This window comes from Panthera onca, chromosome A3 (genome assembly GCF_046562875.1).
Source record: "Panthera onca isolate mPanOnc1 chromosome A3, mPanOnc1 haplotype 2, whole genome shotgun sequence".
Lineage (NCBI taxonomy): Eukaryota > Metazoa > Chordata > Mammalia > Carnivora > Felidae > Panthera > Panthera onca.
Window position 1 is genome coordinate 129,835,300 of NC_138341.1, and position 20,757 is coordinate 129,856,056.

At 50.5% G+C, this 20,757-nt stretch overlaps 1 protein-coding gene across 3 annotated transcripts in view; it reads right to left on the bottom strand.

Annotated features, from left to right (window-relative positions):
• ATP9A (ATPase phospholipid transporting 9A) overlaps positions 1–20,757 on the bottom strand; it is a 130,420-nt gene that overhangs the window by 90,693 nt on the left and 18,970 nt on the right. For all 3 annotated transcript variants that reach the window (XM_078443946.2, XM_078443947.2, XM_078443948.2), the window contains exons 2-4: positions 8,965–9,109; positions 6,964–7,077; positions 1,345–1,453 (exon numbers count right to left, since the gene is read on the bottom strand). In XM_078443946.2, coding sequence (XP_078300072.1) covers positions 1,345–1,453; positions 6,964–7,077; positions 8,965–9,109 — 368 coding nt within the window. The remainder of the gene's footprint in view (positions 1–1,344; positions 1,454–6,963; positions 7,078–8,964; positions 9,110–20,757) is intronic.

Consider the following 20,757-nt stretch of genomic DNA (forward strand, 5'->3'; position numbering starts at 1 on the left):
TTGGGGAGACTGAGGCATCAAAAGCAGTTCACCCTCCCTGAGACACTCCTGGTTTTCAGAACTCTTGACGTCCTGAAGGTTAAACACGGCTTTCATCCATCTCTGCTGCTCCTAAAACATTATCAGTCCCTGAACTGCCTGTCATCTTCAGGGACTTTACGTATCAGCCTCTTATTTCTGAACACATCCTTACAGGTTATCTCCTGTAGAATTTGTACTTGAAACACAAGTTAAACGCTGGCTGGATGGGTAGGTGGGTTCCCATTGGGGATTATTCAGGAGTTTGTTTGTTTTTAATTCCACCAATTTAAAATGCACGTGCCTCCGGGCGCCTGGGTGGCTCAGTCGGTTAAGCATCTGACTTCAGCTGAGGTCATGATCTGGTGATCCACTGGCCCTGTGCTGACAGCCTGGAGCCTGGATCCAGTGTCAGATTCTGTGTCTCCCTCTCTCTCTGCCCCTCCCCTGCTCACGCTCTGTCTCTCTCTCTCAAAAATAAATAAACATTAAGAAAAAAAAAATTTTTTTAATGCATGTGCTTTGCAAGGGATTCAGTGCTTAAGGGCTATCTAGTTGCTTCTCTGGTCAGACTCTCCACTTTAAGTTGTAGGATTTTTTTTTTTTAATTTTTTTAATGTTTACTCATTTTTGAGAGAGACAAACAGAGAGCGAGTCAGGGAAGAGCAGAGAGAGAGGGAGATGCAGAATCCAAAGCAGGCTCCAGGCTGTGAGGCTGTCAGCACAGAGCCCGACGTGGGGCTTGAACCCACCAACCACGAGCTCATGACCTGGGCCGAGGTCGGGGGCTCAACCAACTGAGCCACCCAGGTGCCCCAAGTTGGAGGATTTATAAGATGCCCCTCAGCAGAATCCTCAGAGATGCAGCTATAAATCTGGCGCCCACTTAAAAAGACGAATGTTGCAAAGTTGTGGCATTAGTTTCGTAATGTTGAAAGAGTATCTTTCAAAGCTTCGCTCCCCAGAAATACGTAGGAGAGACTCCTAGCCTCCGCAACCTGCAACCTCAGCATGGACAAGAGGGGCCCCTCCCTCCCTCCCTCCTCAGCCAGCCGGGGGACGGGGTCAGCCAGAGGAGGCTGCCCAACGAATGGGGTTTAAATCCAGCCTGATGCACAAGTCAGCCACAGGCCAGGCTGCAAGAGTGACCCGTGGCAGCCTACAGGGGGCAGCCTGAGTCCCTCCAGGCCCCGGGCACACATTGGCCTCCAGGGTGCCAGCAGCCGAGTGACTGTCCCGCCACGCGGTGTCCACACACCCGCCGGCCCCTGGCCTTGACCTCTGCTCCCTGACTGTCCGCGGCCCTGGGGGAGCCGGGAGGCTGACCTCTGGCTGTGAGCCGGCTGAAGATCTGGCAGTTGACTTCTCTGTCGCGTACGTAACATCGGATCTCCTCCACCGCCTCTCGGATGACAGTGACGGCCAGCACGAAGCCCTGCAGAGACAGGGGAGAGAGGGTGAGCCCCGCGGAAAGCGACTTTCCTCTCCCGGTGCTGGGGACAGACAAGGCCAGAGGCCACACGGGACAGCAGCAGGGCGGGTCCTGCCAACCGCCCCAAATGCACCTGCCCCGGCAAGCCCACTTCTCTGACTCCTTCCTCCACACGTACCCTGGGGAAACACTGGCTGACGCACACAGACGGGGGCATCCCTACCCACCACCACGGCAGGGTTTCTAAGAGTCAAAAAGGTGGCCGGTCCACAGGCAGTGGCCGAGCGATGGTACCTGGTGACATCTGTACCTCATCCAGCGGACGTTACTGGAGGGGTGTCACGGCCCCACAACAACCCTGCTCTTACTACTGCGAACATGAGGGCTCTGAGGCACAGAAAGGTTGAGTAATCTTGCCAAGGACACAAAGCTCCTAAGTGACAGGCAGGACACTGGCTCCGGAGTCCTTACCCTTAACAGCCACATCATTCTGCGTCCAAAGAAACATGGAAAGGAGATCAGCCAACAACACAGAGCACACCCAGACCAGTTAAGAAGAGTGAGAGCCATCACTTTTGCACTGACCTCCCAAGTAGGGACACCAACTTTTCCCCACATACAATGTAACCCCGTGCATACAAGCACCAACCGCAATGACCACACTCTGCAAAGAGTTTCCAATTTCCTTAACCAGTGGCTAGATTCCTGCAAGGAAAAGACGGGAGGGAGAGGGAAGGGCCGAAGGAGACTCCAGTCTTCTGTGTAACGCTCTCAATCCTTCTAAAGAAAACACATTGAGGGATGAGCACTGGGTGTCGTATGGAAACCAATTTGATAATAAATTTCATATATTGAAAAAAAAAAAAAAAAAGAAAACACATTGAAGTATTGATTGCATAAATAGCAGCTAATAAAAAGAACACTGAAACTGCCCGACCTTTCCCGGGTCAGGTACCTCAACTCATACAAAATTTGGCGGGGGCTGGGGTGTGAGTCAGCCGTAACAGGAAATCTATTTCCATCCAGATTCCTCCTCTTGTATCAAGAAAGGCAAGAGCATTCGTTCATTTTTCTTACAAAATACCTTGTCATCTCTCCTTTTCAAGCCTTTTTTTTTTTTTTTTTTTTTAATACAGAAAGCACCATCGCCCTGAAGGTTAGCAGCCGTGATTCTTTGGGGATTTCATTTTTATATTGTTTATCCTGTGAAATAGATGAACTTCCATTCAAAGGACTTTAAATCTCTTATGTAAATCTAGCCAGAGATGCGCTCCTTTGTGGGACTTCTCCAAGGGCTCGTTTGTCTTTCCAATCAAAGGATTGCTCCTGTTTCCAATCAAGATGCAGCCAGAGCAAGACTGGGACATTCCAGAAGGAGAGCTCTAGAGCTGGAGGTGAGAGGAAGCCTGTGGTGGCCGGGCACAGACCCAGTCTGCAGAACGGGCGCCCCTCCCACGCCGCCGGGTCGTTGTTCCGGGCCAGAACCCAGATGTTTGCTGTTTGTTTTTGCAAATGTTCCCGTTCCTATCCCTTGCTGCGTGGGCCTAGCTAAACCCCACTGATGTTAATGGAAAGTGTGCACTCATACAAAGACAGGAGCCGTGACCTCCCTGCTGCAAATAAATACCGCCTCCTAAGTTATCCCATCTACTCCCCCTGCCCCGCCCCCACCCCCCACCCCCCCACACACACACAGTTCCCATTAAGCCCAAAGGACCTGCCATCCCTTAGGCTAGAAAATGCTTTTGCTCAGAGATGCAAATGTAGCCCAGAAATAAATTCCAACCATCCAACTTCAGAGGTCCTTAAGATCCACGGATATTTAGAAAGAGGCTTTAACAGGGAGGGCTGGGATTGTCTGAGCTCGGAAAGGGACTCAGAGGCAGTGACAGTGCCCAGACAGGCCATTCTGAAAGTGTTAAGCCTCCTTTTGTAAAGTCGTACATCAAAAATAGATTTCCTGAAGCAAAACCAATCTATGAGCTAGAAATCAGAAAAGCAGTGCCTTCTGGTTCAGGAGGGATTGACTGGAAAGGGGCACTCGGGGACTAGGGTGGTGGAAATGCTCTGTATTTTGACCGAGGTGGTGTTTCCACGGTGTTGACAAATGTGAACGTATTATCTGTGTATTTCATGGTACACAGATTATATCTCAATAACGAAAAAATCTAGCTCTTCATACAAACAATTTTAGGGATCATTTCAGCTACCTATTGAGGAATTTCTCCCTCTAACGTATTAGTACCAAGAAAAAGGTTATCAAAAGCTAAACCTTAATCCAGACAATGAACAATGACACCAATGCCAGAAATTTAAAATTCAAATGAGCGTATTTCCTGAGAATTTCCTGTCCGTTGGGAGCAAAAGGAGGCAATTTATTTGCAGGGCTTCCTTTTAATCCTCCCAATGAGCCAAGCAAGTGGACACGATCACGCCTGTTTTGCAGATGAGAAAACTGAGGTTCAAATTACACAACTTCCCAACATGTAGCTAGGGACCACACCGCAGCCCTCACTCAGCCCTCATCCATAGCTGGCTCTGAAACGAGAGGCCTTTCAGGGTGGTCGGAGACATTTCAAAATGCGTTCTGGTCAAGAACCGGGAAGTGATTCTGTGCACAAAAATCTAGGGGACATCAGCTCTTGTCACCTAGAAACATGCCATCCACTTGGTCTCTCTTCGACCCCCAAACCTTCTTCTCTGTAGCCCCTGGGAAGAGGCAGGACAGTAAGACCAACATCCTAAACCTTCACAGTGAAAATGTGGCTGTAAGAGAGACCCAGATGCGGAGTCGAAAATGTCAGGACCGCCAGCGGCAGCTGTGACCCTGCCTGCTTCCCACCTGCGGCCACCGTTCCAGGGAAAGCGGGCGGGGGGGGGGGGGGGGGGGGGGGGCAGAGGCCACTCTGACTGCATGCACGGAAGGTCAGGCTTCTGGGAACTCCTGGCGTCATTTCAGCAAGGAGATGTGGGCAGCAGCTGGGGAATGGGGGGTGGGGAGGGGCACCCCAGTGCAAGCTACTTGCTCCCGCCCTCCTGGACTGGACCAGAGGGAGATTTTCACTGGGGCGATTTCTATGTTTCTTGAATCATGTGATCGTCTTACCTTTCAAATAACCACACTTTAAAAAGGTTCCCCGGAAAAGGCAAAGTGATAAGTTACATTTTGTATACATTAGAGACTAACTTTTTTTACACAAGGAACTTAGGGTTTGACTCTAGATAGGTATGTAGTTAGCAGCTGTGGAACTAAAAACCTCCCATGACGTTGGGGTATTTCACATAAAACTCCAAAGCTTCTTTTTTTTTTTTTTTTTTTAATTTTAATGTTTATTTATTTTTGAGAGAGAGAGAGAGAGAGCGAGCATGAATGGGGGAGAAGCAGAGAGACAGAGAGGGAGGCACAGAATCGAAAGCAGGCTCCAGGCTCTGAGCTGTCAGCACAGAGCCCGACGCGGGGCTCGAACTCACCAGCTGTGAGATCATGACCTGAGCTGAAGTCGGACGCTCAACCGACTGAGCCACCCAGGCGCCCCAAAACTCCAAAGCTTCTAACTCTTGGGCCTGGCAACTCCAGGACCACGTTCGCACCTGCTGGAACGGAGCGGACCCTTCCGTTCTGCATGGGACGTGAGCTCCCCAGTTCTCCCGAGGCCTGCTTGTGTCAGCCGGGCCTCTGAGTCTGCAGTGCTCGTGGGTGAGAACGCAACGCGCCGACAGGAATGTTTGTTACGCGAGGCAAGGATGTGTGACAGAAGCCTTCTCCCGCTCCCAGGGTCCTAACTCACCCACAAATGACTCAGGTCAGGGGAGAACTGTTTGCACATCCCCAAAGCACCTTTCCTGTTCGTGTGGAAAAACCCAACCCCCTGTCCCTTCTCTGGGCTGGAGCTGCCGGCCTAACCTGTCTGATGACGCAGCACTCGCGGTTTATGGCCACTCACGGGTCTCTTAGCAACTGGCTCTCTACACCGTCCGTGTCAGTGCACCAAATCCTTATCCTCTCCCACCTGCCACGATAGATAAATACATAAATAAAGCCCCACTTCATGTGAAATACGCAGCTTCTACCTGGATAGAAAGAGATGTCACTTCCACCCTCTCCACACCCCAGTCACACTGGGCTTCCTTCTGTTCTTCAAATGCTCTGGGCAAATGCCTACCGCAGGGCCTTTGCACTGCTGCTCTTTGTCCCTGGGATACTCCCGCCTTCCTATTCAGCCCATCCCCTCCTCGAGATGGTTTCCATGGCCACATTGGCCAAGGCTGCCCCTCTACATCCCCCACCCCCACCTCATCCATTCAACAAATATTAAATGGGCCTGGGATAGCCTATCTGGCCCGTGGCCTTCTTCTTAGAACCTCTGCAGGACTTTTCACAATTTGAAATGTTTACTGTCTGTCTCCTCTGAAAACCAACTGGACAGGGGCAGGAATTTTTATGTTTCATTCACCGCTGTGTCCCCAGCACATAGCAGAGGCCCCCATCCCCCCTACCCGGCACACAGTCGCTACTCAATAACCATTTGCCCAAAGGAGGCAAGGGAGGGAATGGAGGGGCCTTCTGGTCAGTTCTGTCTCACTTCAGACACAAAGCGCAAAACCTGGTACTTTTCAAACCCTCCTGCTGGCAGGCTCTACAGGGGCAGAAAACAGGATCTCAGAAAACAATTCAAATAGCACAACCCACAAAGATAGAAGCCTTGTCCTTCTGGCCTGACACTGCATCCCCAGAGTCTAGAAACAGGTGAGACAGACCGTAAGCATGAAATGCACAGTTGCTGAAAAAACTGACTGGCTGAAGGACAGAACGAATGAAGGGCCCGGCCTTTACCACTTCACCAGTCTGGCCCCGGTGGTGTACAAAATGCAGCCTCACCATTAAAATCCTGGGGGGGCTTGGGGCGCCTGCGGGGCTCAGCCGGTGGAGCGTCCGACTTCGGCTCAGGTCACGATCTCGTGGTTTGTGGGTTCGAGCCCCATGTCGGGCTCTGGGCTGACGGCTCAGAGCCTGGAGCCTGCTTCCAATTCTGTGCCTCCCTCTCTCTCTGCCCCTCCCCCACTTGTGCGCACGCTCGCTCTCTCTCTCTCTCTCTCTCTCTCTCTCTCAAAAATAAATAAACATTAAAATTTTTTTTTAATTAAAAAATATAGGGGCGCCTGGGCGGCTCAGTCAGTTAAGCGTCCGACTTCAGCTCAGGTCATGATCTCGCGGTTTGTGAGCTTGAGCCCCGTGTCGTGCTCTGTGCTGACAGCTCAGAGCCTGGAGCCTGCTTCGGATTCTGTGTCTCCGTCTCTCTCTGCCCCTCCCTCGCTCATGTTCTGTCTCTCTCTCTCTCCTTCAAAAATAAATACACATTAAAAAAAAAAATTTTAATCCTGGCGGGGAGGGGGGGGGGGGGGCTTGAGGCTGTCCTCTCGCGTAAAAGGCTGCAGATGCCCGGGTGAGAGAGACAAAGAAGCATCTGTTCCCAAACCCCACGGTCAGCGGACAAACCACGCCCCTTACTCACCAGCGGGACCCAGTAGGTATAGAGTGCACCAAGCCTCATTTCAGGAACAAACTGAGAGCAGGCAAGAAGCAAGAAATAGAGGTTGAAAAAATACTTGAACTGGTTGAACAACACCTGGAATGACAAGAGAGAGGAGAGAGAGAAGAGAGACAGTCACGGCTCGAGTGATGCACCTGCGGGGGGTCGAGTCCGAGGTGATGAAGAGTTGAGAGCGGCCCTGCAGACGAGCACAACTCCCACGATGCCTTTTACGTAGAGTTTCAACGCTCCTGCGTATTGTTTAGGAAAACACATGTGGGTAATCAAAACAGAATTTGTAAAAGTCAAAAAAATAAAGAAAGAAACAAACAAACAATGATACACATGGAAATTATTAACACCAAATTCAAGAGAGTGGGTGCCTCTGGGGCCGGGGATGGCATGCGGGGGGCTTCGACTTTATCTGTGACGAGTTGTTTCTTAGAAACTGTTTTGTAAGTACAGGGAGGCCGCTCAAAATGCTCAGAAGAGGTTTTAGTGGGAAATGTCTCTACTGTGAGGTTGATCAAGAAAACGAGGTAACCTCTCATCTCCACGATATGATCTCATAAAATAGAGCGGAATCCTGTCCTGTGTGGAGGCGGGTTGTGGGGGAGACTCGATGGCTCCCACGTGCCCTGGGAGGTCGGGGGCGGGGGGGGGGGGGTGGCGGGCGGGGAGTCTGGCACCACATGCCTTGCCTGGGGCGCTGAGCAGAAATGATGTGTCTCTTGGAGGCTGAGGCAGTAAAGAGCCATTTTTCAGCCAACTCACTCTTGCTCAGTCATGGAGATACTGGTGGCCTCGTGTTCCAGACGGTGTAGCCGCAACATGGAAGAGTGTGGCCGCTCCGCACCAGAATTTCCATGAAGGAGAAATAAATTTTTTCTTGATTTAAGATGCTGATATTTGGGGGGGTGGGGAGGTGGGAGGGGGGAGATGTGGGTTGAACGCAGCAGTGAAGGCAGTCAGAGTTGCCCTTAAAAAAACATTCAAATTGACCGTAAGCTACAGCATTACACGTTTGTGTTTCTGGAACCTCTCTCAATAAATCAAACACTCATTTTTTTTTTTCTTTCCCCTTCCAGCACTGGGACTGATCACTGCTGCTGCTTCTAAAGTCAGCCAGTGTGTGTTGGGTAAAAATAGGCCTTCGATTTAAGCACGTGTTGGGGGGCGGGGGAAGGTCTGTAGAGCTGAAATCCACGGATTGGCCTAAGCTAAGGTGGAAATGCTAGGACCAGAACTCCAGAGCACAAAATAATAAGTAAGCACAACCAAAATATTCATTAGCAAAAATGCCAACAGCAATTGCTTCTGGATGGTAGGATTAAAACTTACCTTTTAAAAAAAAAAAAATCTCCATACTCGTATCTCCTGACTTTCCTACTCTGAATATGCGTTTCATGATGACAGAAGGGATACTTTAGGCAATGATGGGGTTTTGGTTTTTGTAGATTTTTTTTTGGTATTTTGGTTACAATGCTGGGTCCCCAAAATATCTTTTTCACTCTTGCCCCTAACACACCAACTAAATGTGAAGTTATTCTAATGGATCAGGTGGCATCTCAAAGCAGAAATCTCAGAAGGCAGCCCCCCCGCCCCCCGCTAGGTACTCAGGACACGGGAGATGGACAGGCAGCGGCTAAGGCAGCCTGGAAAAGACCCAGGTTATCCGGCCACAGGGACGTTTGTCTTTTTTTCTCTTTTTAAAAAATATTTATTTATTTTTGCGAGAGAGGAAGAGTGTGAGCGGGGAAGGGGCAAGAGAGAAAAAGAATCCCAAGCAGACTCCCTGCTGTCAGACCCGGGTCTCGAACTCACCAACCGTGAGATCATGGCCTGAGCCAAAACCAAGAGTCGGCCGCCTACCCGACTGAGCCACCCAGGTACCCCGGGGACCTCGGTCTTCTAAAACCCAGTACCACCACCCACATCCGGTGTGAGAAGAAAACAAAGGCTGTGGCCTCTGCCCGTACGCACCCCAGGAAGAAAGGTGAAGACGTTGTACTTCTGATTGTTGATGACATTTCGAGGGTACCTCTGGTCCCTCTTCTCGGGGTGCCCCAACCACACAGTGCGGGGCCTGGGCTCCCCTCCGCCGCAGCATCTCAGCCACTCACAGCACCTGTGGGAAAGACACAGCCACACCGTCAAGGCCACGCCCACACCTGTCCACTTCTCTCCGAACGTGTTCCTCTAAAGCAACTTTACTGGGTCAGGACAACGGCCACGAATGGGACTTCATCATCATGAGAGGGGAAAACAGAACCAAGGCTTCTAAGAAGCTGTGGTCCAAAATATGCTTTGTCCGCAAGCCCAGATTACTTACATCATCAAAGTGTAAGATTCATTTTTAAAATGAGATTTAAGTTAAAAAGTAAATACAGAGCAACACATTACCTCTATTTTACATTTTGCTGATGAGAGAGGAGAGCCCACAGCAGTTATAATACAACACCCACGGAGAATCTCATTCAGATTTCTACCTCAATCTGTGTCTCTCAAATTGCAATTCTAATCACTCCCAAAAATGTCTATTTGCTTAAAAATAAACAAAATAAAAAGTAAAGCAACCAAGTGCGCCAAGATGTGAGAAACCACAGAGCCCGGCCTTGAACGACTTCCGTCCTACTAGAAAACCTGGTGTCTTTCCAGCACGCTGCCCGGATCCACCAAGATGACCAGGTAAAGAAGGGGAAGAATCTCCCCACACCCGGATCTCCTTTGAGCAACAGCCCAGAGGAGCCAGCCAGGAAGACACTGGCTCGGGGCCCGGTGTCACCCAGAGCCAGGCCAGCGTGCCCACTGTGGACCGACTGAGCCCCCAGCTGCCCGGGCTGCCCTGCGAGGTCGGCGCATTCGTGCACCTGCTCCCAGGTGGCCCGCACAAGGCAGGGCAGTCCAGGTCCGAGGGAACGAAGCCACTCTTGAGAACACCTGTCCTTGCGGAGAGCCCAAACACAAGGCAGAAACCCCAGCCCTGCCGGCACCCCCACAACGTTGCCAAGTGAAGTGAAACCAAGCAGACAGGGAAATGGTGACTTATGTAATTACAGGTCCACCACGGTCCTCCCTTCTTCCCATCCTCCTACGCGCCAGGCAGGCCCTGGTGGGGTGCTGGGGTACAGAGCGGAGCAGACTCCGCCCCTGGTCATCAGCAAGCTGCCTGTCCAGATGCTCAAAATTCCCATGACGAAACACAATGCTCTTCCTTAAAAATAGGATCTTCGGGGGGCACCTGGGTGGCCCAGTCGGTTAAGCATCTGACTTTGGCTCAGGTCATGATTTCCCAGTTCGTGAGTTCAAGCCAGGCATCAGACTCTGTGCTGACAGCTTGGAGCCTGGAGCCTGCTTCTGCCTCTGTGTCTCGCTCTCTCTCTGCCCCCTACCTTACTCGCACTCTGTCTCTCTCTCTCTCAAAAATAAACAGTTAACAAAAAATCAAAGAAATAAAACTAGCATCTTCATTCCAGTAAATCAGTGCTCGAGTGGAGCGTATGTCGTAAGAACAGGTTTTACTCCTAGTAACTCATCTGTGCTGGCCCTGTTCTCAGTTGTCCAAAGGCCAGAGACACACGCAGGCCTGGACCAGAGGGACCCAAACCGCTGATGTCTGTGTGTAAGCAGCACCCGTGCTGGCCATTGGTGGACACTCGCTAAGTGCACACTGAAGGCAGGAAGCAGGAAGGAGAGAGGGGGAATCACTTGACGGGGAGAAGACCTCTGGGTTAGTGGAAACCGCGGTCGTGACTGACCCCTCCGTGATGTGAACCAGCACCCCTCTCCCCATCCTGTAATAATCCTGTAACGATGGCTCCCGCGGTTGTGGGTTTCTAAGCGAAAGCTAGAGAATGAACCTAACAAAACCATCAGGTCGGCTGTTCACATGACTTTTGTCTGTTTTGTTTTAGCAGAACGTTCTGCACAGCAAGCTGCCAGGTCGGGCCGCTCATCACGTAAGCCGCAGACGTGTGCGTGTGCACAAAGTAGCAGGAGGGTCGTCGCAGGATGCACTGTGGCGGCAAAAGATGGGAGAGGGGCTCGGTGTGGTTCGTTCTCCGCGAAATTCAGAACAGTACGCATTTATCGAGCGTCCCGCTGGAACGAAGGACACTTTGGTCCGGGAACCGCATGTTGGAGCATCTTTGCTCCTTTCTCACGGCCCCACGACAAAACAGGGGTGAGCATTCGGCACCGGCTAAAATAAAAACTTTGTGGGAGTGCAAGCTGGTGCAATCACTCTGGAAAACAGTATGGAGGTTCCTCAAAAAACTAAAAATAGAACTACCCTACGACCCAGCAATTGCACTACTAGGCATTTATCCACGGGATACAGGGGTGCTGTTTCGAAGGGACATATGCACCCCCATGTTTATAGCAGCACGATCAACAATGGCCCAAGTATGGAAAGAGCCCAAATGTCCACCAATGGATGAATGGATAAAGAAGATGTGATGTATATCTATATCTATATATCTATATCTATCTATCCATACACACACAATGGAGTATTACTCGGCAATCAAAAGGAATGCAGTCTTGCCATTTGCAACTATGTGGATGAAACTGGAGGGTATTATGCTAAGTGAAATTAGTCAGAGAGACAAAAGTCATATGACTTCACTCATATGAGGACTTTAAGAGACAAAACAGATGAACAGAAGGGAAGGGAAGCAAAAACAATGTAAAAACAGGGAGGGGGACAAAACAGAAGAGACTCATAAATATGGAGAACAAACTGAGGGTTACTGGAGGGGGTGTGGGAGGGGGGATGGGCGAAACGGGGAAGGGGCACTAAGGAATCTACTCCTGAAATCACTGTTGCACTATATATGCTAACTAATTTGGATGTAAATTTAATAAACAAACAAATAAATAAATAAAAGCAAAACCAAAAACAAAACAAAAAACTTTGTGTCACCTGAGCCAAGCACAGTCAGCCCCGACGGCACGTCATTTAGCCAACTTGACCTCATTTATTCACTTTCACCTGCACTGGACATAACCTGCACACGTTCAATACACGATCAACCTGACTTTCAGGTCAATAGCATTTACTGGACACTTACCAACAACAATAACATAAGACCAGTAATCACTGCTTCTTTTTGGTCCCCTGCTCATTCACCTACTTACTCTGTCTTGTGTGTTCGGCGTGCTGGGCCCTCACCTGGACACTGGGCATTCAGGAGTGAACGAAACAGATGGCTCTTCCCCCTCTGGAGCTTATTCTCTAGTGGAGGGAGGGAGGCAGGGTAAACCACCCAAATTAAATAAGGCCTGGGCAAGCAGGGCGGGGGGGCGGGGGGGGGGGGTAGAGGCGTGTGGCTCAGGGAGACTGGATGGTCAGGGAAGCTGGTGTGACGGCTGAGCCGGGGGACAAGCAGCGGCTGCATGCAGCCGTACAAAGGAAGCACAATCTGGGCAAACGGGAACGGAAACCCAAGATCCAGAGGTGGGAGGCAGCCTGGTGCACGTGCTCATGGAAAGACTGGCGTGGCTGGAATACTCCAACCCCAGGGGAGCAGGGCAGAGGAGGAAGGGGCAGCCAGAAGACACGGGGCCTTGTCTGGGGCAGAGAGTCTGGAGTCTACTCCATGCACAGCGGGGATCACTGAGGGCTACCGGCAGGGGCTGGCCTGATCCGATTGACATTATTGAACGGTCTTGTCTGCCTGCTGAGCAGAGAAGACCCTGCAGTGGGCAAGAGTAAGAACGGGTAATAGCTGTAGGGTTGCTTTTTGGGGTCATGATGTGTTTGAATATTGACTGGGGTGACGGTCACGCAACTCTGTGAATACACTTAAATCTGCTAATTGCACACTTTCAATAGGTGAACTGCAGGGTACGTGAACGGTATCTTAATAAGGCTGTGTGTTTACCCCCAAAAAAGGGGAAACGGGGATTGTTTAGCGAGCTACTGCCATCATCCAGGCAAGCAGAGACAGCCGTCCAGACTAGAGTGGGGCAAGCGGGTACAGAGTTCCAAAATGTTGCGGATGTAGAAATGCACCCTCTTTAAACAAGCATACGAAGAAATGCATTATTTCATGTAACGTTCACAACAATCCTACATGGCGTGGAAGAGCATTGCCCCCATTTTTTTTTTTTTTTAAGTTTTTCTATTCTTGAGAGAGAGAGAGAGAAAGAGCAAGCGAGCGAGCTGGGAGGGGCAGAAAGTGAAAGTGGGGCAGGCGCAAAGAGAGAGAGAATCCCAAGCAGGCTCAACACTGTCAGCACAGAGCCCGATGCGGGGCTCAGACCCACGAACTGCGAGAGCACGACCCGAGCAAAACCCAAGAGCTGGATGCCCAACTGACGGAACCACCCAGGCGCCCCTGCCTCCATTTTCACAGTGGAGACACTGAGCCCGAGGGGACTCAGTGATTTCCCCAACATCTACACTTCACTGGCTCCGCCTGAGCAGGGGAAGCTGGCCTTAAGCCCAGGCCTGTCGGATCCAGATCCGGAGCACCTGGGAGCCCCCTGCACCGCCATTAATGGCCTGATCAGCACAATTATTTCCTAGGCTTTCATCTCCTGAGGTTGGAAGACACCGTAGGGGCCAACGAGAGCCGTGGCCGCCTGCCTGCGTGCTCCTCGGGCCGTGCCTGCCCCACACCCACTCACCTTCACACCTGTTGTGAACTTTCCGCCTCTCGGCTCCACGCACAGCCGCCCTTCAATACCTGCTCTGGGATGACAGACGTAGTTCCCTTCTGCCTCTCCTGTACAGTGAGCACAGTGCTAAGCTTTCGCATAGAGGGCCCCGGAGGGACACCGCCGGAGGACAGGCTCTCCTGTGCTGCCCAGGCAGCGGCCCAGGGGATCAGCGGCACGGGCGTGAGGCCACCCAATGGCGCTCTGCCCAGCCCCGCGCCCAGGACGTGCTGTCCCTCGGAGTCCTCCAGGCCCCACCGTGGCCTTGTGGAGACCCCCCCAGGGCCCTCACAGTAGGGGCATCCTGCCTCCTCTGCACCAGCACCCTGATCCCTTCACCCCCAGGCTTGTCTTCCGAGGTCCTCCTGTCACTGTAGCCCCAGTGTCCCATTCCCCTGGCACAGCCAACGTGTCAACCACCAGCTGTGCCGGCCGCCCCACGTGCACCTGGGGGTCGCTTTCTGCTTGCCCCATGCCTGCAGACCAGCTCCTGCCCTGCCTTCCAGCAGCCTGCACTCGCCCGTCTCCACCTACATCCCATCCCCAGCCTTGGGGAAGGGCCCCCTTCCAAATGCATCCTTCTTGGGTCCACTCCCTTAGCCTACACTACCCCCAGGGTTTTCTTCTACAATTATCCTTTATCATCACTTATTAAGCCAATTCCCTCCATCTCTCCACCTGGGTTAGCTGGGCCAGACCCACCCCCTAGCCCCAGGAGTGGTGAGCACACAGATCCAGGCGTGGCCGAGCAGAGTCCCCTGACGTGGTAAGGGGCTCAACAAAGGGCAGCAAGACCCCGGCTGAGAGTCTCACCAGAAATACTAGGAAACAAGTGCCCTTCACCGTGACGTTGCTAAGGTGGCAGAAAACAAGTGTGGGGCTGCAGGTGGCCACCTTGTCCTTCTTTAGGGGACAGTCGGCCTGAGAACGGAGTCACGAGGAGGAAGGCAAAGACCACAACAGGTTCCTGACACCTTCGGGCATCGGTCGGTCCATCTGTCCACGCCCTGGGCTTTTCCGTCTTAGGAATCAGTTCGTCGGTTTCATTTCACTTTCGCTCAAGGCAGTTTTAGCTGGGTCTGTGCTAACCACTGCCTCAAACCTTCTATCTGCTCTTCCTGTCTACCACAGAGCTGCACTGTCCTGGAAGACACAATCCCGTGGGTTCTGTGTGTCTCCAATTCTAAGCTTTTTTTTTTTTTTTTAACGTTTATTTATTTTTGAGACAAGAGAGAGAGCATGAACGGGGGAGGGGCAGAGAGAGAGGGAGACACAGAATCGGAAGCAGGCTCCAGGCTCCGAGCCGTCAGCCCAGAGCCCGACGCGGGGCTCGAACTCACGGACCGCGAGATCGTGACCTGAGCCGAAGTCGGACGCTCAACCGACTGAGCCACCCAGGCGCCCCATCCAATTCTAAGCTTTTAAAGGGCACAGTCAACACCTTCCAGCCTGCATCCTATTACCCTGACCTCACTGCTCTGACTTCTCTAGCAGCGCTGTCCGATGTGGTAGCTTCTCCCGCTTGTGGCTATTTATGTGTAAATTTAATTAAAATGGAAGAGGGCCGCCTGGCTGGCGTGAGTTCAAGTCCCACGTTGGGCATGGAGCCTACTTAAAAAAATTTTTTTTTAATTTGAATTAGTTAATTAAAATCGAAGAATTCAATTCCCTATTCCCACTAGCCACATTCTGAGTGCTCTATGGCCACACGTGGCCCACAGCTAGGGACTGGGCTGTGCAGATTCAGAACGTTCCAGGCATGACAGGAAGTTACACTGGACAGCGCTGCTTAGAGCATCCCTTGCTAGACATCTCCTTCCGCCTCATCTTCATGCAGTTTCAGGGCCCAGGACGCACAGAGGAACATCGGTACGCGGACCTCGCAACTGACAGAAATCAGGCTAAGCGATTTTCATACACACGTGGTGTTTCCTACAATATCCAACCATCCGTACCTCCTACCTTCACGGTACAGGCTAAACTTGCTTACCTTAAACTAGGGTCAATTTTGGTCCCACCCCAGGAGCACTTGATGATCTCGAGACATTTTTGGTCGTCACAACTGGGGAAAGGGGCGTCCAGTGGGGGTGGGGGTCAGGGATCCTACTAAACGTCCTACAGTGCACGGGGCAGCCCCCCAGCAGAGAATGGTCTGACCCCAAATGCCAGCAGCACCCGGGGTTGAGAACTCCTGCTCTAGACTTTATTTACATGAATTTTAAAGGGAATTTCTTTCTTTTTTTTTTTTTAATGTATATAAGTTCATTTGTTTTGAGAGAGACAGAGACACGGTGAGCAGGGGAGGGGCACCGAGGGGGGCGACAGAGAGAACCCCAAGCAGGCTCTGCACCGCTAGCTGTGGAGCCCGACGCAGAGGCTCGAACCCACGAACCATGAGACCATGACCTGAGCCCAAATCAAGAGTCTTGGGCTTACCAGACAGAGCCACCCAGGCGCCCCTACGTAAACTGTAAAAGGTAACTTTGTAGTATTATCATAAATGGAAAACCAGTATCACTCCCCATAAACACAAGGTAAACATCAAAAATCAACACAATGAAAAGCAAACAATGTTACTAAATTCAAACTAGATGCAGTGGCTCTGAGCCCGCTGCCTCCAGCCACTTCTCCGGGTTATAATGCAGAGACAGCAGCAAGTGTCAGCTCCTAAAAAGTGGGCCCCCACGGGCTTAGAAACATTGAAGGAAAACTGAAAAAGGAAGGAAGTACCCTACTGCATGTGTCAATGTGATTTAGTTCCTGTCCATGAATTGCGTGGACCTTTTCACCGCTGTACCTACGTATCTGCCTGCCCATATTTGGGGAACTACTGTCCTGCGGTAGAAGCTTTGGGCTTGGTGGCAAATTTATAAGCCAGCACATCCCCACCGCCCCCCAACCCCCACCCCATTCCAAACAGAAGAGATGGCAGCCAGGCTCCTTCTCAACCTCTGCGTTTATACCTGTGACTCTCGCTACCCCTGGAGGCTGCCACCACACCCCATCGGTCCAGAGCACGGACCACAGTCCCCTGGAGGCCCCAGAGGGGCAGCTGCCGGGCGCTGGTTGTGGCCGCCACCACCCTGGCGCCCTGGATTGCCGCTACTGTTTCTTAACACCAAACCAGGCTGTCTGTCACTTGCCATGACGAAGCAACTCCTACGTCCCTAGGGTGGGGGGTTACAAGACAGGATTCCTTAAGAATGAGAAATTACTGGAGAGACTACAGAAGAAGTAACGGGTGAGAGCCACAGCTTGGAAACAGCAGGCCCATAAGGGGTAGAGTAGGAAACGCCAGCTTTGAAGTCAGACGGACGTGGGTGCAGAGCCCAGCCCAGCCCAGCTCCACACTGGCTGTATGGCTTGAGCCTCCTCATTTTCTGTGATCCCCACTCTTCCTCTCTATAAAATGACAGTAAGACTTGCCTTGCTGAATTACTAGGACTCAGGACTTTATATATGAAAGGGATAGGACAATACCCAGCACATGACAGGCATTCCATTAACGGTACATATGTATTATTTCTCTTAAGTTACCTTTCCAGATTAAAAAAACAAAGAAAGAAAAGAAAAGAAAACGTGAAACAATGTTTTCACCTATTGACAGCAACAGCTATTCAACTAGGTTAAGATGTAAGGCTACAAATAGTTTAGTTCACACTGCTTTTAGCTTAGACCATTTAAACAAAGGAAACCTAAAGTAAATTTTTCTTACGATCTGACTAAAACAGACGAAGGTCTTGCTGGAGGACAGCCCGCTGACCAGAGGTCAGGTGGTTTCACACAATCTGGCCAAAAGGCAAGGGGAAAGCAAAGATCACAGAGGGAAGCGCCAAGGGAACAATGTTTCTGGAAAAGTAACTACTGTAACAAGGAGGTGCCACCCGAAGAAATGAACATCTCAACTCTGGGTGTAACCGCAGTCCAATCCGTGGGCACTCAGTAAATATTTGCTGAATTGCCTGCACGGTGTTGCTGAACTTTCCTAAAGCCAGAGTCTGGGAAGTTGTAGTCTCTGTGTTGACACCAGGAAGATCCAGGAAGAATGTAAAGAAAGGGGCGCCCGGGTGGCTCAGGTAGTTGGGCGTCCGACTTCAGCTCAGGTCACGATGTTGCAAGTTAGTGGGTTCGAGCCCCGCGTCAGGCTCTGTGCTAACAGCTCAGAGCCTGGAGCCTGTTTCGGATTCTGTGTCTCCCTCTCTCTCTGCCCCTCCCCCATTCACACTGTCTCGCTCGCTCGCTCTCTCTCTCTCTCTCAAAATTATATAAAATTTTTAAAAAGATTTTTAAAAAAGAATGTAAAGAAGATTAAAAGCAATACAGAGTTGGCTAACTTGACAATAATTATATTAAAAATAGATAAATAAATAAAAGCCGTATGGAAAAAAGTCTACAGCGATGGTTCTCCACAGGGTGGGAGGGGTGGGGATTTGCCCCGTGCCTGGGGGACACGTGGCCATGTCTGGAGACCCGTTTGTCACAACTGCAGGTGCAGGGAGGTACTCCTGGCATCTAGCAGGTACGATGCACAGGACAGCCCCACACAGAGGACCGCCCAGCCCCAAATGCCAATAGCCCTGAGTCTGAGAACCCTGGCCTGGAGCAGCACTGCCTGGTACATTTCTGCAATGGGGGAAATGTTCCCTCGAGCCACATGTGGCTGTTGAGCGCTCAAAATGTGACATTTACAGTTTATTCCATTAATTAATTTAAACAGCCACATAGGTCTGTGTATAGCATGCTGGACAACAGGACTGGAAGAATGGAACTCAAGCTGTTAATAAGCACAGATGCCTGGGGAGTGGGTGCTAGAAGGCATGGAAAGGAAGGTACGAGGGAAATTTTTGCTCTGTGTTCTAAAAACATCTAGGAGGCTTTTTTTTTTTTTTTTTTTTTAACTAGGGTAATATCAACTCTGAAGTCAGGGATACCTGGCTGGCTCAGTTGGTAAAGCATGTGACTCTTGATCCGGTGTGGTGAGTCTGAGCCCCATGTTGGGTGTAGAGGTTACTTAAAAAAAAATAAAATCTTGGGGTGCCTGGGTGGCTCAGTCGGTTGAGCATCCGACTTCGGCTCAGGTCATGATCTCACAGCTTGTGGGTTCAAGCCCCACACTGGGTCCTGTGCCGACAGCTGGGAGCCTGGAGCCTGCTTCGGATTCTGTGTCTCCCTCGCTCTCTGCCCCTCCCCCGCTCATGCTCACGCACGCGCTCTCTCTCTCTCTCTCTCAAAAATAAATAAATGTTAAACATTTTTAAATAAATTAAATCTTTAAAAACTAAAACTAAAAATAAAATCTTAAATCAGAAAGAATGCATAAAAGGAAGCTAGTTCACTGAAGCCTAAATGTATCTCTGACCATAGCAATGGCCGTATCAAAGGAAGGGGAAAACCGGCTGGAGGAAAAATTGGGTCGTATCAAAGGAAAAGGCCAAGTCAACGTGGCAATTTCTCTCTAAACAGAAACAGATCCTCTGATCTAGCAAGCCCACCTGGAGGGGTGTATCATATAGGGGGTCTAGTATGGGTGAACATCAGGAAAGACACAAGGATGCTCACAGCCGCAAGAAAGCAAAACCCTGGAGATGAACAAATGCCCATCAGAGAGGAACCACCGTGCGACGGACCTACAACAATCAAAGAGTGAGGCTGACGCACATACTGACCGGGGAAGACCCAAGTGATGAAGGGGGAGGGAAAAAAACCTACAGCAAAAGATATGCAATTTATTATGCCGTACTTTGATCAAAATAGCATAATAATATATAATGGGGAAATAATACTGAGAAACAAATACACACACACACCAGACTGTTGACTCCGGCTCTCTTGGGAGAAGGGGGCAGTCACGGTTGGGGGCATCTGTCGCCGTCCCTAGTTCTCCGACCCTGGAAGTCTTTCCCTGCCGGTGCCCTCCTGCTCAGGAGTGCAGGACACCTCTCACAAAAGTGTGACTCATGCTGCATCCTGCCCCCACCATGAGTCAATCATTGTGGACTCAAGCCCAAGCCTGTCACCTTTCATCCCAGGTCCTCGGTTATCAAGCCACTGACTACAGCCAACACAAGTGAGCTCAGAACTCTGCTGTACTTCTCTCCAACTTCCAACCCCTCTGCAAGACTCATTCACATCAGATGTCCTTGGGCAACCCGTTCTCCCCCTTCTACGTACCCTTCAAAACCCAACTCCCCGCTCTTCACAGAGAGAAGAGAAAGCAGCTCTGTTCTCCCTTACACTTCACCTGCCTGGAAAACTCAAACCTACAGACGCCCAGCGAGCAACATACAGTAATAAATGAAGAAAAATAAACACAGGGTCCAGTGGGACAGGGCACACTGTGGAGCCCAGAGGTGTGGGAAGGAGCGGCCATCCTACCTTGACCAAGATACACCCTCACACAAGCCTAACACGACAGACCGTAAGATTCTTCACGACAAAGACAAAAAGCACAGATTTTGAAGCCCAAACCCTCGGTTTTTAAATGTTGGTAACTGATGCAATGTTTAAATATTATGCAAAACTAAAACCACACAGAGGTATCAGTTTTTACTTAGCATGATAACCAAAATCAAAAAGCTTAATAACACCTGTGTTGGTCAGGATGAGCAAACTGATACTTCTGCTGGGGGAGGGGGGGGGGGGAGGGTCCAAATCAGTAGAACCTTGAGGGAGGGTAACCTAGCAACAGCTCTCAAAATTACAAATTTACATCCTCTTTGATTCAGTGATTCCCCTTTGAGATATTCCAGACGTCCTACCATGGCCACAAAGCCTTATGTTCAACGCCATTCACCATGACGCTCTAGCAATAACAAACCATTAGAAATAACCTAGACGTCCATCAGTGATAGATTGGTTAAAAAAAAAAAAAGCGTGGTAAGTCTGCTCAATGAAATCCTTTAGAGCCATTTCTTTAAAAAGGGAAGGAAAAAGCGTTTTATGCACCTGCTACGGAACAGGCCCAGTGTGTACTGTTAAGTAGAAGAAATACATCGTACTGTGCAACATATGCGAGCAGCTGCATAAAGAAGGTAAAACTCTGTGTGTGTGTGTAAATAGATAAATGTGTTAAAACACATGGGCCTTTTTGGGGGAAATGGTTAAAAATTCTCT